This window comes from Tursiops truncatus, chromosome 6 (genome assembly GCF_011762595.2).
Source record: "Tursiops truncatus isolate mTurTru1 chromosome 6, mTurTru1.mat.Y, whole genome shotgun sequence".
Classification (NCBI taxonomy): domain Eukaryota; kingdom Metazoa; phylum Chordata; class Mammalia; order Artiodactyla; family Delphinidae; genus Tursiops; species Tursiops truncatus.
In genome coordinates this window covers 112438788-112453566 of record NC_047039.1, presented here as the reverse complement: position 1 = coordinate 112453566, position 14779 = coordinate 112438788, and the positions used below count along the sequence as shown (strand labels likewise).

Here is a 14779-nt window from a genome sequence, read left to right as displayed (position 1 = left end):
GGACGTGATCAGGGCTGAGTGGAAGAGATGTGGACCTGATATTTCAGTGTGGAGGGAGGCCTGATTGAAGGTCCTTCAGCAGTGCAGTGGGGAGGAAAGAACGTGACTGAAGGAGGGGATGCCCGTGCCCTGCACCAAATGTCCTGCTTGCGGCAGGGGTGATGTCGGTCTTACTGCGCCATCTCCTACCAGTCATCTCGTCTTTACTGTCTCGGACACCCCAGCCTTCTTGCTTTTTCTCAAATCCACCAAGATCTCTTCCTCTTGCTGTAAGACTCTCACCTGAAACGTTGCATATCCGACCCATGCGTCTCAGTTCCCTGCTCAAATGCCACCTCTTCCGAGAGGCTTTGTGGAACTCAGAGCTTAAAACAACTTACCCTCCAGACTTCTAGGGTCTAATCACTGGAAGATGGCATACATTGAATTAACCCTCCTGCCGATTAAACAATAAAGTCTAGAGTATCTATGAAAATACAACTAGTAGAGGGCAATGGAGAGGGACTAAAAGCAGATAGAAACTGGATGTGGGGTAAGATCGACAGTTACTCTGACCTTCTCCTGAGGGCCCTCCCGGTCCATGGGATGCAGGGGTAGCATCATTCAAGCAGAGGAGGCTGTCTCATTGGGTGGGGGACTTGGGTAAGAGATCCAGGCTACCGGGTGAGGAGTGGGGTGGAAATCCTAAAAAAGAGGAAGCCACGTCAGGAAAGCCCCCAAATCTGCTACAGACCCTCTCCTGTCCTTGGCTGATGGCGGATCTGAACACGTGTGAGGTGAGATGCCCATGGTGCACTGGGGGAACTGGCCGGGGGGCCAGCACAGCTGAGTGGGGATTGCAGCACTGCCCAGCGTCAGGGTATAGTTTGAGTTCCAGTCCCATCCTTTTGGACGGATTTGATAAACACCTCAGGCTTTCCCCCAGGGAGCCCAACCCTTAAGTAGAAGGACAGTATCCCAGGGCTGAAGTTTCTGCCCTGGGATTAAGGACAAAATAGAGCCATTATAACAAGCCTAGAGCCAAGACCCCCAGGCTCAAAGTGATCCCACCCACCTGCCTGCCAGCACCAAGTTCATCTCTCTTCTGAGGAGGAGCTCAGAATTCAGAGGCTCTGTAACACAGTATCCACAATGTCTGGCACAGAATCAAGATTCACTAGACACACAAAGGAAGGAAAACATGACCCATAATCAAGAGGGGAGAAGTCAATAGAAACAAATGAATGGGGGCCTCAAATGTTGGAATTTACAGAAAAGGACTTCAAAATAAGTAGGATAAATATATTCAATAATATATGAGAAAAGATGGATACAATGAGTAAAGAAATGGGGGTTTCAAGAGAGAGAAGAAAGCTAAAAAATGAACCAGTTGTAAATATTAGAACTAAAAATTGCAATATATGAAATGAAAAATTCATTGGATCAAGAAGACATACAGATGGCCAATAGGCACATGAAAGGATGCTCAACATCACTAATCATTAGAGAAATGCAAATCAAAACTACAATGAGGTATCACCTCACACTGGTCAGAATGGCCATCATCAAAAACTCTACAAATAATAAATGCTGGAGAGGGTGTGGAGTGAAGGGAACCCTCCTGCACTGTTGGTGGGAATGTAAATTAGTGCAGCCACTATGGAAAACACTATGGAGGTTCCTCAAAAAACTAAAAATAGAGTTACCATATGATCCAACAATCCCACTCTTGGGCATATATCTATAGAAAACTCTAATTTGAAAAGATACATGCACCCCAATATTCATAGCAGCACTATTTACAATGGCCAAGACATGGAAGCAACCTAACTGCCCATCGATAGATGAATGGATAAAGAAGATGTGGTACATATATACAACGGAATACTACTCAGCCATAAAAAAGAATGAAATAATGCCATTTGCAGCAATGTGGATGGACCTAGAGATTATCATACTAAGTGAAGTAAGTCAGACAGAGAAAAACAAATACCATGATATCACTTATATGTGGAAGCTAAAAAAATGATACAAATGAACTTATTTACAAAAGAGAAACAGACTCACAGACACAGAAAACAAACTTATGGTTACCAAAGGGGAAGCGGGGAGAGGGATAAATTAGGAGTTTGGGATTAGCAGATACAAACTATTATATATAAAATAGATGAACAACAGGGTCCCACTGTATAGCACAGGGAACTATATTCAATGTCTTATAATAACCTATAATGGAAAAGAATAAGAAAAAAAATATTTACGCATAACTGAATCACTTTGCTGTACACCAGAAACTAATACAACATTGTAAATCAACTATACTTCAAAAAAATATTTTTTAAAAAATAAAGGTTATTTGTTGCAAGCAGATTTACGTAACCAGGAACGAGGAAGCAAGTTCTTCAGGCTGATGGGAGAGGATCCCAGTTGAAAAAGCAAATTCTTAGGAAGAGGCAAAGGGTGACAGAAAGTCAGTACGAGGATAGGTGCAAAGTACTCTCTTTTTCAGTTAAAAATGTTGTTAAAAGACTATTGAATTTCTAAGACCAAAATAATGAAAACGCACGGTGTGGTTAAACTATAGGTAGAAACAAATTCTACAACAACAGTAGTAAAAAGGATTGTGGAAGGGTTGGTACGTGATGGGTGAAGCCCCTTGAGGGGGACGGCATTCGTTTATAATGTATTTCCTGGGCAACTGCTCAGTGTAACACAGAGGAAGAACCCCGAATTCAAGGCAGATATGGAATGAAATACTAAAAATGCTCGACCAACACAAAGGAAGCAAAGCACAAGGGAAAAACGACGGGATGTAAATGGAAGAGGACATGGGTACACCCAACACAGGGACGTCAGCGATCACGCTAAGTGTCAATCACGTGAGCGCAGATGAGAATCCAATCCGCGATGCACTGCTGGCGGGAAACGCACCGCACAGGGACGGCAGGGCGGAAGCTGATGAATGAAAAACACACACTAAGCAAACAGTGACCTTGAAAAATGCACCCTCCGGAGTCTCAGTCCATTGTCCTGTGTGCTTGGCAGCACCCGCCGGAAGAGACCCCCTGGTCACACGACCAGGCTGCTTCCCCAGGACGCTGGTGGCCAGATGGGGCCGTGGTCCGGAGCCAGCGGAAGGAAGGAAGGTGGGAGGGAGGAGCCCCCCCCCAGGCCCGATGTTGCCCCCGTGGGGCGCTCCATGTTCTTTCCCACCCTGCTGGCTGGGATGATGATGGCCCTCAGGACAGCAGCCGTCTTTGGAAGGTGGCAGACATGTGCCGGAGGAACGTGGGTCTTGAAGTCACCCCCGACTCGTTGGGCTGTTAGGACCACTGTATGCGAGGTCACAGAGATTTCAGGTTTTATGCTTCAGTCTGATTAACCCCTAACGAGATGCCCTGCATGTATTTCCTTGGAGCGCACGTTGCTTTCAAATTACATCACAGTTCATACTGTATTCGTATGATGTAATTGTTTGTCTCTTTGATTCTTTTCTGTCTCCCCTCAGTAGCACACAGTCCCCTCCAAGCGTGCAGGGGCCGTCTGCTCTGTTTCCCCCTGTGTCACGGGGCCCAGAGGAGCACGGGGCACATAGCAGGTGTTCACTAAACATCCCTTTCTCTCTTGCTGGTGAGGCCAGTTGAACGGGAAACCGAATCCCTGTGCGCTGGCCCAGGGGATGCTCATGGGGCACCAGCGGCATCCGAGTTCGGAAATTCTGGAGCAGGAATAGCCCAAGTGCAAGGCAGCCAATGACCAGACTTTCATTTCGGATCGTCCTGGATTAATCCTTCACTTGCCGTGTGAGCAGCCTTTCAGCTCCAGCAGGGAGCCTTGCACGGATGCTGGGAATGTCTAATTCCTGTGCGGGGGCCATTAAAGATGAGGGTTGAGCAGGAAAAGGTGCCCTGGACCAGTAACCTGAGCACAGGTTCCTAAACCCTTCACTGTGGGGGGCGGAGACGTGCACCGGCAGGCAGGTGCTGGGGAGTCAGGACGGGGAAGGAGGATGGGAGGGGGTGGGGGCAGGACATAGCATCCCAGGACCTCTGGGGAGAGAGTTCTAATCTTGCCTCACCACTGGCAGGCTGTGTTGTCCCCAGACAGCATCCTTCCTTTTCTGCGTCTCAGTGTCCCGTCTCTAACAGGAGATGCCCTCAGAGGCACCGCAGCTGAGCAGTGCCTGAGCTTGCCGTGTGGGGCTCTCTCTCCTCCGTGGGGCTTCATCGCTAACTTTTGTTTCCTTTCTGGCACAGAGAAGATTACTCGGTGTGCTTCTGTCTTTTTAAATTAAATCAAATGCAATTTGTTCAATTAACATTAACATATTAACATTATGTTATGTTAACATTATAATATGTTAACATTAATTAACATATTAACATTATCAATTCAAAAGTCCCGTGATACCTGAAGCTTTTAAGTTGGACTTATAAACTTTATTCTCTATATAACAGGCCCATCTGAATCACTTCCTTTAAGGGGCCTATGATTAATGCACTAAGTTAACAGCTTTCAACGTTTTAATTGCATTTTCAAAATGAATGTATTCACATTTGTGCTTTCAGGTTTCAGTTGTCTGCCTTTAACAAAACCTTCTGAGTAGAAGTTCATTTTTAGAAATCTGCTAACGTAAACATATGAACGTGATGAATTTAGGGGTCTCGACTATCAACTATAAGCACAGCAAGATTTCCGCATAAAATCACTAACTCGTTCCATCATTCAAGGTCGCACTTGCAACTGGATTATCAGGCTGTTACTGTAACAGGCCAAGTTCTCTTAAATGAAGCCAACACCCCAAATGCCAAATGGACATCAGTTTACTGACGCTACAGTATGAACACTGTGAATGTCAGCCTCTCGCCCCGTCTACACTCAGTGAGAAGCGCAGCCCCGGCCGGGAGGGCAACCCTCACCCACATAGCACAGGTGCTAAGGGGCTTTGTTCCAGCCCCAGCTCGGGGGGGCCTCTCTCGCATTCTGTCTGCACATCCCCAGGGAGCCCACCTCTGCCGGCCGAGTCTGTCCCCACGATGGATGGGGTCTGGCATCCCCTGCTCTTGCGAAGTTTACATCCCAGCAGCAGCGCACACCCCCGTCAATCCGCTGCATGACACACTTCACTGTATTGATTATTTTGAGCTGTGGGTGCTTGAAAACCAGCAAATACAGGGGGAGCTTTCTGTGCACCCCCTCTTTCTGCCTAAAGACAGAGCCTCCACAAGAAACTCCGCTGTCAGCCCCTCCCGGGGGCGTCATCAACCAGGAAGATGGACCCTTGATTCGTTACAGGAGAGGACACCAGAGGTGGACACCACACTCAAACTGTCACAAACTAGCCGACCTCCGCCTGCCCTGCAAGGCCCAGGCCCCTTTCCTAAAACCATTTCCTCTTGTCTAAGATGCCTTCCCCACCCCCCCTTCCCCTACTGAGACAGTACTGTGTCCTGAATTCTAAGCCACCTCGGGGAATTACTCATTCCCCGGGGTGTCTCCCATATGGACAGAGTACCTGTGCTAAGAACCTTCTCTGTGCTTTTCTCTTGTTACTCTGTCTTGCATTACAGGGGTCTCAGCTGAGAACACAGAGGGTGGGGAGAACGTTACTTTTTCTCCCCTGCAGAGTGGAGGTCTTTGAGCAGCGGTCATAGACTCAGGCCACACACCCCATGGACGTTGAAATTGTCTCCGATGGACCCTTGATACTCACATGAGTCTGTCTGACTTGGGGTCAGGATCCCAACACCCCACCTGGGCAGGGGCTGTTGGGACGGGGTTGGGGGAACAGACTTGCCACCTCCATCTCTAACGGGAGTCCCGGTGACAGCTAGCCTCAGCGTGTGGCCCTTCCCTGGGAGGTGTGGGAAAAGCACGCAGCCTGGTCCCTCCTGGGGTGGGTGCTGAATGCCCCCCCCCAAGCAATTTCATGCCCTCCCCCACCCCACCCCACACCGGGCCCCGCTTCCACGCCCCCCAGGCTGCAACTGCTGCAGTCGGGTTCACGTCCAGCCTCTGTCAAGGTCCCAGGGCCACGCTTTGCGATGCTCCTGGCCTGGCCGCCCCTGCTTCTCTCCTGCTGCATGTCCACTGCAGTTGGAAGCCCACGGCACACCGGCCTGGGGAAATCTCTGCCGCACACATCCTGCCCTCCTCGCGCCTCCCCTCTAATCACCCTAGACCCCAGGAGAACTTTCTAAATTTCTGTAGACTTGAAGCCCATAAAATGCAAATGAATTCCTCAAACCCTGCCCCCCGAGAAGGCCTCAGGTGTGGCCTGGGCTGAGCTGGGTGATGGGGGGGGCGGCGCTGGCCCTTCCCTATGCAGGGCCTAGGGGGCCTGGTGGCTGGAGGGAAATGTCCCTGCCGAGGGGAAGTGGGGCTGGTCCGCAGGGAGCACGGAAGTCAGATGCTCAGAAAGGAGGATCTGGGCCCTGGAAGAGAACCAGCTGAGGCTGCTTCCACCTCCAGCTGGCGCCACAAGCCGGGGGAGGAACTGGCTGTCCCCACCGGGAGGAGAAACAGGGCCAGAGGTGACAGTGCGTGGCCACAGCCCTATAAGAGCACGGGGCTCCTCGGGCGGCCAACAGCAGAGCGATGGAGCAGCGTGGAGTGGCCATGGCCATAGGGCCCGCAGTGCTGGCCACCACCTTCCTGTGCACCATGACCTCCGCCCCTGACACCTGTCCAGGTGAGTCAGACACCAGGTGAGTAGGACCTGACAGCAATCGGGTCTGAAAGCCGCAGGCCCCGTGCGCTAACAGCCAACTGGGCTGGGCCCCGAGCTAAGCCCTTCTGGACAATATCCTTATTCGTCGTGACAGTGAGTTGCAATCATCACTTCTCAAAAGCGGAGACTAAACGTTTTTGAACACCTCACTGCCCGGCTGACCCTCCAGCACTGAGGCTGTGGGGAGGGTGGCTCAGGCAGGGTGGACCACAAGGCCAGGGCTCTGCCCTGCATCACCTCCACACCTGACCAGTGCCCACCAGAGGCGGGAAACTCACTGCCAGGCTGACCCTTCATCTGAGACGGGTGACTCGGGCCACAGCCAAGGGCCCAGGCCGAGGTCGCCACGTGGCAGATCCCCGTGGCTCGGGTGGCCTGTCGCCGGCTCTGCAGGGCTCTCAGGCCCAGGACGAGCTCCCTGACTGGCGCTCTGTGTCTCTCTGCAGAGGTGAAGCTGGTGGGTCTGGAGGGCTCCGACAAGCTCTCCATCCTCCGAGGCTGCCCGGGGCTGCCTGGACCCGCAGGGCCCAAAGGAGAGGCAGGCGCCAATGGACAGAAGGGTACGTGCTTGCGCTCGGGCGTGGGGGTGCCTGAGCACCAGCTCTTCTCAAATTAGAGCCCGGGTGGGCACTGCCCCCTGCGGGTCTCAGGTCGGGAGCTTGGGTCACGACCCTGCTCAGAGCTGGCGTCAGGAGCGACCCCTGAGGCCCACCGGGATCTGTCATTCCCTGAGGAGGGGGCTGGTCGCAGCTAGTCTATGAGCTCACATCGGGGTCCACTTCCATAGAACACCCGCTTCCCGGTCCTCGATCCTGGCTTTACGTGGCCGTGGGCCAGATTCCAAGCCACGCGTACCCCGGTATTCTCACCTGAAAACTGCGGCCCCAGCGTTTCCTGTCTGTACCGCAGATGAGAAAACTGGGGCTCAGAGCAGTCAGCCATCAGCAGGGAGGGTGGGGCTGGACCTCAACGCAGTAGGAAGGCCCCCGAGCGCTCCACAGCCCTCCCGTCGACGTGGCGGCCCCCTTGTGGGGTTTCAGGCCCCGAGCCTGGTATGAAGGGCAGGTGTGCACGCAGCTGAGGGGTGAGTGCCCCGGACCTGTGTGTGAGTGGGTGCTCCAAGGGCTGCGGACACAGGGCCAGCTCGGAGGTCCCCAGCCTCTCACGTCCTGGGAGGCATCCAGCTCAGGGGCCGTGGGCACCCAGGGCAGCTCCTGGGGATGGGAGGGCTGTGTGTGCCCACCACGATGGGCTCCAGGCTGGGGGTCCTGCCGGGGGGACACCGGGAGGAGGGGCCGGGCTGGGGCAGCTGCCCACCAGTGGGTGTGGCTGGCCCGCCCCAAGCCGAGCCGCCGCCCCCTCGGACCCACCCCACACACCCACACTCCCCGGGGAGGGCAGCCTGCCGGCAGACGCTCCTGCTGCCTTGACTGAGCCTGGGGCCGCCTCTCCTGACCCTCCCCTCAGCGCTCAGGAGGAGGGGCAGGGCCCTGGGTGGTCCTACCCCCTGCTCACATCAGTAACGCAGACCTGGGAGGCCTCGTGGCTCCCGACCCCTCCTCTCTGGAGGTGGAGAGAGAACCACCCCAGAGGGAGGCATAATTGCGCCCGGCCGCCCCTGCGTCCAGGGCTGAGCACAGGGCAGGGCCCCGCCTCCCTCCCAGAGCCAAGGGGCCGGAGGGGCCTGTGTGACAGGGTCTCTGAGGACGTGCTCTTGGTCCCAGGCCCCCGGGGGGGCTCCGTGACGGTGGCCTGGACCTGGGCTGCTACACTGAGCTGGTCGGGGGCCAGATCGCTGCTGGTTCCCTGGAGCCCGAGCTGGGCGCGCCGGCCGGTCGGCACCGGGGGGCTGTGAGCGCTTTGTCCTCGCCGCCTGCTGTCCCCTCGTGCTGAGTCCCAGGGCGGTGATCCTGAGGATACCGCAGCCGGGATGGGAGGGTCGGAACTGTATCCTTAGGGCAGAGACGCTCAAGTAGAATTCTTCAGGTTGCCTTTTCCTCAATGATGTATCTTTGGAATTTACAGGAGAGCGAGGTTCTCCCGGAGTCCCTGGGAAGGCAGGGCCGGCCGGGCCCAAAGGTACCAAAGGTGATGAAGAGCTAGGACCCCTGAGCAGGACCCCGGGGCCTGTCTACAGAGACATGAGAGATGGAGACAGACAGAGAGCGAGAGGGAGGAGGTGGAGAGAGAGATGGGAGAGAGACAGAGAGAGGGAGGGGGGTCAAGTGACAGAGGCACCTGTCCTATTTCCTGTTTCCAAAGAGCTTCGAGACAGCGTGTGAACGGGGTCCCGGGTCCGGGGCCCCAGGTCCAGAGCAGCCTCTCATAACCCAGGGAAGAATCCAGGCCTCTGAGCCCCGCCCCCCGCAACTCCCCCGGCTGAGACCCAGGCATTGGAAAAGTGTGGGCCGCGGAGCATGCGTGTGTGGTGCCCAGAGCCTCAGCCCCGCCCCCCACGCCCCAGCTCCCGAGGAAGTGAGCACTTGGGTGGTTTCCAGAGCGGAGGGTCGACGTCCACTGACCAGACGTCCTGTGCATCTCCTGTCTCTCCCCAGGAGACCGAGGGGAAAAGGGCGCAGGCGGAGAGAAAGGTGAGCCCCTCCGCCTCCCTGGGGTCACTGAGCAGGCTTTGCAGGGGGCTGGGGGTTCCCAGAGGCCTCGGTCACGGCCAGCACCACGTGGGAGAGGATCTCAGACCACAGCCCTGGCCCTGGCCCTGCAGCGGATGGGTGCGGGAGGAGGGGCCCCTGAGCCCGGCCTGCTTTGTCAGCGGCCGGTGAGCGCTCAAAGCCCAGAGGCTCCGGAGTTGGACCCAGGTGACTGGCGATACCGCTTTGCTACGTGGTTTTGGACATTTTGCTTATAATGCTCTGATTTATGCTCATTTATTTAAAAATTTGTGAAAGCAAGAAAAGGCAAAACGCCAAGACACAGTCACATGCTCTGGCTACAAATACAAAGTGCGAGGTTGGGGCCCAGACCCACATCCCAAATGCTCCCCAGTACTTTCCACAAGCAGAGGCTGTGCTGGGGACATGGGCTGTGGAAAGCGATAGGTCTGGGGGCGCTGCACCTCCACCGCCGTGAGCCGTGAAGCCCAGGCGAGGTGGCCGGCACGGCGGTCCAGCCACTGCCCCGCGGGACGGTGCTGGCCGCCAGCCCCCAGGCAGGCCGGATGCAGTGGGGGCCGAGCAAGCCCAGGGATGCTGAGTCTAGGAGCTGATCCGCAGGGCTGGAGGCTGAGAGTCCTGCAAAGAGCTGGATGATGGTTTCCTTTCTCCACGCTGTGGTCACGGAGCAACGGGGCTGAGGGGTGGGGGCGCTGTTTCCAGACGTGTGACGTGCATGTCCTCGCTCCCCGCAACAGGAGAGCCGGGGCAGCTTCATTCCTGTGCCACAGGTGACTGCGCACACGCCGACCCCCGGACCTTCGCCTGGACCTGCTCCTGCTGGGGGTGGGGGAGGGGGGGGTCGACCAGAAGGCCAGCTGCACAGACTCAGGTTCCACCTTCCAAGGACAAAGCCCTCTCTGCGCATATCTTACTCCCCACTTACCCGAGTGATAGGCAGCCATTGCCTGGATAACTCGAGTATATTCCTGGAGGAGGCCGGGTGCCCAGGAGACTAGGCGGGGGCAGCCCTGGGAGGTGGGGATGGCCAGGTCGTCGGGGCCTGGCCGTCACAGCCGGGTGGCCTTGGGGGCCGCGTCTCTGTCCCAGGACTCAGAGCCCACCTCCCCCAGGCAGGTGTCCCTGCCTCTCCCTCCTCCCCCTCCCCCTCCGCCCTGCCCCGCCCAGAGCTCCTGTCCTGGCGTCCATTCCCCGGCTTCCCTTCCCAGGACCTCGGACCTGTAAGGAGCTGCTCACCAGGGGACACTTTCTGAGCGGCTGGCACACCATCTACCTGCCCGACTGCCGGCCCCTGACCGTGCTGTGTGACATGGACGTGGACGGCGGGGGGTGGACCGTGAGTGGGGGGGACCCAGCGATGGCCGTGGGGTTCACCCAGCGATGGCCGTGGGGTTCCTGGGCAGGGGTGGGCGTGCCTGGGAGCCTCACCTGGTGGCAGAGCACTGTTTAGTGGCCTTTGTGACCGTCCACTCCTTCCAGGCAGAGGCTGACCCCGTCCTTTCACTGAGGTCGGGAGAATCAGAAATGTCGGGGGAGGGGGCTGTGGACCCACATGGGAAGGAGTCCCGTGGCTCAGGGCTGTGGGCTCAGGCCCAGAGGTGCCCACCCCTCTGCAGCCGTGTGGCGTTGGGCTTGTCGCCTGCCCTCTCTGAGCCTCCGTTTCCTCCTTGGTCCCATGTGGGTGTCCCTGACTGCCCCTGGGCTCTTGGATGAGACCCACGTTCTGGTCCTCAGCCTGTGATGCCTGTGAACTACCAGCGCTGCTCCCGCGTGTGGCCGGGGTGCTCTGTGGGGGGACGGCAGTGGGGCCCCGTCTCCCCAGCCCTCCCCATCGTGTGCAGGTTTTCCAGCGAAGGAGCGACGGCTCTGTGGACTTCTACCGGGACTGGGCCGCGTACAAGCAGGGCTTCGGCAGTCAGCTGGGAGAGTTCTGGCTGGGGAATGAAAACATCCACGCCCTGACCGCCCAGGGTAGGGCCGCGGCCGGGGGCTCTGTGGTGGGGTGCCTGAAATGCACATGCCCCTGACCTCAGCCCTGGGCCATGTGGGCCAGAGGACCCCGCTCCCCCTGGCCCCCGGGGTGGTCACGTGTGACAGCAGGAGGGGTTATTACTCTGAGAACCTAGGACGTGTATCCTCTTACACTGTCTGAGTGTTCAAATCGGAGGAGGTGGATTATTGGAGTGAAGACGGCTTCTGGTCTCGGGACCGATCGTGTCTAGAACCCGAGAGTCGGAAGTGAGGGGGAGGCCATCTGGATCGGGGTGGCCCTTCTCCCACTTCCAACGGTTGGTCCTTCCTTGAAACTGGGATCTTAGGCCCACGGAGCCCCTCCCTTGCCTCTCCCGCTCAGTGCATGTGGCGGTCCCCACGCAGGCCCCCTCACCCCACTTCTCCGTTCCACAGAATCAGCTTCACAGCTGGTCCTGAGTTCATCCGCAAACGTGTAAATCCTTTCTTACTCCTTCCATTCCCTCATGGCAACCTTGACGGTGTCCACTCATGTGCCTGAAATCCTTGCAGAAGAAACCACACATACAAAGGTTTCCTGCCGTGGCATTCACAGCTATTTGCAGGAGAATTTAGGGTTTCCCACTAGAGCGAGGCTTCATTCCGTCCAGGTCCACTGATGGTGGAATTTCAGGCATGGCTGATGGAGCAGCAGGGGAGCTATTTGAAAACAGGGAGGCATCCCTGAGGTCCTCCCACCAGCCCAGCCTCTCACACCTTCCCGGTGAATTGTCCCCAATGCCAACTTCAGACGTCCCCTAAAGCCCACATTCCCACCCCCCGTGCCTGTAGGCAGAGGGTCCCTTCTGCTGGGCCCTGAGCACCCACCTCCAACAGGAAGCAGCGAGCTGCGGGTAGACCTCGTGGACTTTGAGGGCAACCACCAATTTGCCAAGTACCAGTCATTCAAGATGGCGGGTGAGGCAGAGAAGTACAAGCTGGTCCTGGGAGCCTTTGTCGGGGGCAGTGCAGGTGAGAGTCCGCGCGGGGCACAGCAGTGGCCTGGGCTTCAGCGCGGGGTTTGGGGAAGCAGAGAGGACCTGCTTAGCGTCCTGGCTCTGCCTCTTCTGTGTGTGATGTTCTTGGGGACTTAACCTCACCAGTTTCTTATCCACACGGTAAGGTAATACTACGCACACCTAAGTGTACCCACAAGGCTGATGTGACCCATGACAAAGTCCAAAAAGCTGTGGCATTATTATTAACTACCATTTCTGATGAAAAACGGGGAAGGATGATAATTGAGCCCATTTCCCTGAAGGCTCCATTCCCACTCTTGTGACTGGAATTCTCCCCTGAGGAGTGAAAGAGTTCTCGCCCTAAGTGAGAGGATGCCTGTTAGCTGGCAGGAGCAGACCAGATGAGGGGATACCGAGGCCTCTCCATCAGCAGAGGGATGCTCCCTGGGGTCATGTGAGGGGCACCCCTTGGAGTTGCACAGTGCACACCCGGACACAGCAGCTTTGACCTGGACCAGCGTCGGGGACCTCTTAGCCCTGTGTGCCAATTAGGCGACCTTTCCTTCTGAGCAGGTGATTCCCTGACGTCCCACAACGACAACGCCTTCTCCACCAAAGATCAAGACAGCGACAGAAATACTGCCAATTGTGCCGTGCAGTACCAGGGGGCCTGGTGGTACAAGGATTGTCATGTGTCAAACCTGAACGGTCGCTACCTTGGGGGGCCCCACGAGAGCTTTGCAAACGGCATCAACTGGAGGTCAGGGAAGGGGTACAACTACAGCTACAAGGTGTCGGAGATGAAGGTGCGGGCCACCTAGGGCAGGGCTGGCCGGCCAGAGCCTCTGGGAGCAGCTCCCTCTGCACACAGCCCGGCGGGGCAGCCGGTCCAGAGCCCTCCCCAGGAAGGTGACGCGGACCTCCGTGTCACTGTCGTCACGGGAGCAGCAGAGCCGCATCCTGTCCCCTGGGCAGGAGGCCCTCTCTCTGTGCCTCCACTGACTTGCAACCCTTCTGTCCCACTCACGAGGATAAGAGAAAATGCTAATCCAGATCTTGCCAGACGTACATGTTCTCAATAAAGACACTTGCTTACCCGACAGCGGGCGCGGGACTCCTTCGTCACTTCCACGCTCTGACCTGTGCCCCTGTCTGTCCGTCTGTCCCCGTGACCTGGCTCTGCAGGTGCCCTTTGGCCTGAAGGTGTTTCCGACGGTCTGAGGCCAGAGTCACAGAGCAGGGCCCGCACGTGGGGCTGTGTACCAGTCAAGTCACCCTCCCTGCCGGCCGGGCCGCTGTCTGCCTCCAGGCAGTTTTCGAGCTCAGGCTGAGTAGAGGGCCAGAGGCCGAGCCACGTGACCACACATCCTCAAGTCTTTACTCTCAGCCCTTCAAGAAAGTGTCCTCTGACCCCAGGCTCAGAGGTGAAGTGGCCTGCGCAGTCCCAGCCTCCCGGCCCCAGCTAGTCCACACCGCCCAGGCTCCTGGGCCCCCACTATCCACAAAGGGTGATGGCGGCCTGGGAATCCCTCGCCACCAACAAAGAAGGAAGTGGAAGAGGAGCGGCTGGGGCTGCTCGGAGCGCTGCAGGAGAAGGGAGGGTGATCTCAGTGCACAGCGCCCTGCAGCTGCGCCAGCACAGACCTGCAGGCGGGGAGACTCCAGCTCTCCAGGCAGCCGTCTCTGAGAGACACGCCAGTGCCCTCTGCACCTGTACTTGTGTCTGCTGAGGAGGGTCCCGCTCTCTCCTCCCACTGTCTCCACCGCCAGACGCCAAGAAGCCCCCCCATCCTCAGGTGGCCAGGCTGTCCCGGCGCTGGCCTCTCCCTAACCCTTGCCTGACTATTTGGGTCCTCATAAGCCCGCTTGTGTCTGTTCCAGCAGCATCATCGACTCGGAGAGAATCTAGGAAGGTGCAAGGTGGTTACTACCGTCCTTGCCCCCAAGGGTCTAAGAACCGTGCAAGGCCACATAGAACGTGGCATGTCTGGGATTTTTCTGGGAGAGGGCCCATGGTGGTCTCGCCTTGCCGGAAGGTGCCGTGTCCTGAGGGTCAGGGGCCACTGCTCCTGGAATGCACCCCCACTCTTGCTTCTCACGCTGGCCCAGAGGCCTGAGACGAGCCAGTGCAGGACAGCCTGGGGAGTGGGCTCAGGAGAGGGGGGCGGCCCTTCCTTCCCCCGAGCCCGAGGACGGGGCCACAGCCGCTCAGCCAGGGGCCCCGATCGGTCCCCAGGACAGAAGCTGTCAAACCGTAAAACACAATGGTTAGTGTTAGATGCAGGCTTCCGCTGCTATAAAATGATACCCAATCATCTCTTTCTTTTCTTGAAGACCTGGTTCCTTGAGGTCTTGGCGGGATGACAGTTCCTGGAGGGGTGCGGTCTCTTTGCCAGGGAGCACATAATGCAACTCTTCATACGTCAGCCCCAGGCTTTGCTGCCCAATCTTCGAGAGCAGCAAAGACCTCA

General features: G+C 57.0%; 1 protein-coding gene and 1 long non-coding RNA gene across 3 annotated transcripts; one reads left to right on the top strand and one right to left on the bottom strand.

Moving 5' to 3' along the window:
* Window positions 1-6548: 6548 nt before the first annotated feature.
* Window positions 6549-13395, top strand: LOC117312815 (ficolin-1-like). Of its 2 annotated transcripts, none has more exons than XM_073806764.1 (9): window positions 6549-6670; window positions 7156-7269; window positions 8735-8788; window positions 9265-9300; window positions 10077-10109; window positions 10548-10675; window positions 11181-11310; window positions 12187-12321; window positions 12882-13395. In XM_073806764.1, the coding sequence occupies exons 1-9, from the start codon at window positions 6577-6579 to the stop codon at window positions 13127-13129; spliced, it is 972 nt and encodes a 323-aa protein (XP_073662865.1). In that variant the 5' UTR covers window positions 6549-6576; the 3' UTR covers window positions 13130-13395. The 2 variants fall into 2 exon arrangements, with proteins under 2 accessions (XP_073662865.1, XP_073662864.1); XM_073806763.1 differs by having other exon boundaries at window positions 6553-6670; window positions 8735-8797; window positions 12882-13391.
* Window positions 9579-10551, bottom strand: LOC141279020 (uncharacterized). Its single transcript, XR_012332751.1, has 2 exons — window positions 10265-10551; window positions 9579-10158 (listed from the first exon to the last, which is right to left on the bottom strand). It is a non-coding gene; the product is annotated as an uncharacterized lncRNA (long non-coding RNA).
* Window positions 13396-14779: the final 1384 nt, after the last annotated feature.

Bases quoted from the DNA above. Each gene is read 5' to 3' on its own strand.
- LOC117312815 (XM_073806763.1), top strand. From the start codon at position 6,577: ATGGAGCAGCGTGGAGTGGCCATGGCCATAGGGCCCGCAGTGCTGGCC. The intron at 6,671-7,155 runs GTGAGTCAGACA...GTCTCTCTGCAG, and splicing joins CGCCCCTGACACCTGTCCAG to AGGTGAAGCTGGTGGGTCTG. The intron at 10,676-11,180 runs GTGAGTGGGGGG...CATCGTGTGCAG, and splicing joins TGGACGGCGGGGGGTGGACC to GTTTTCCAGCGAAGGAGCGA.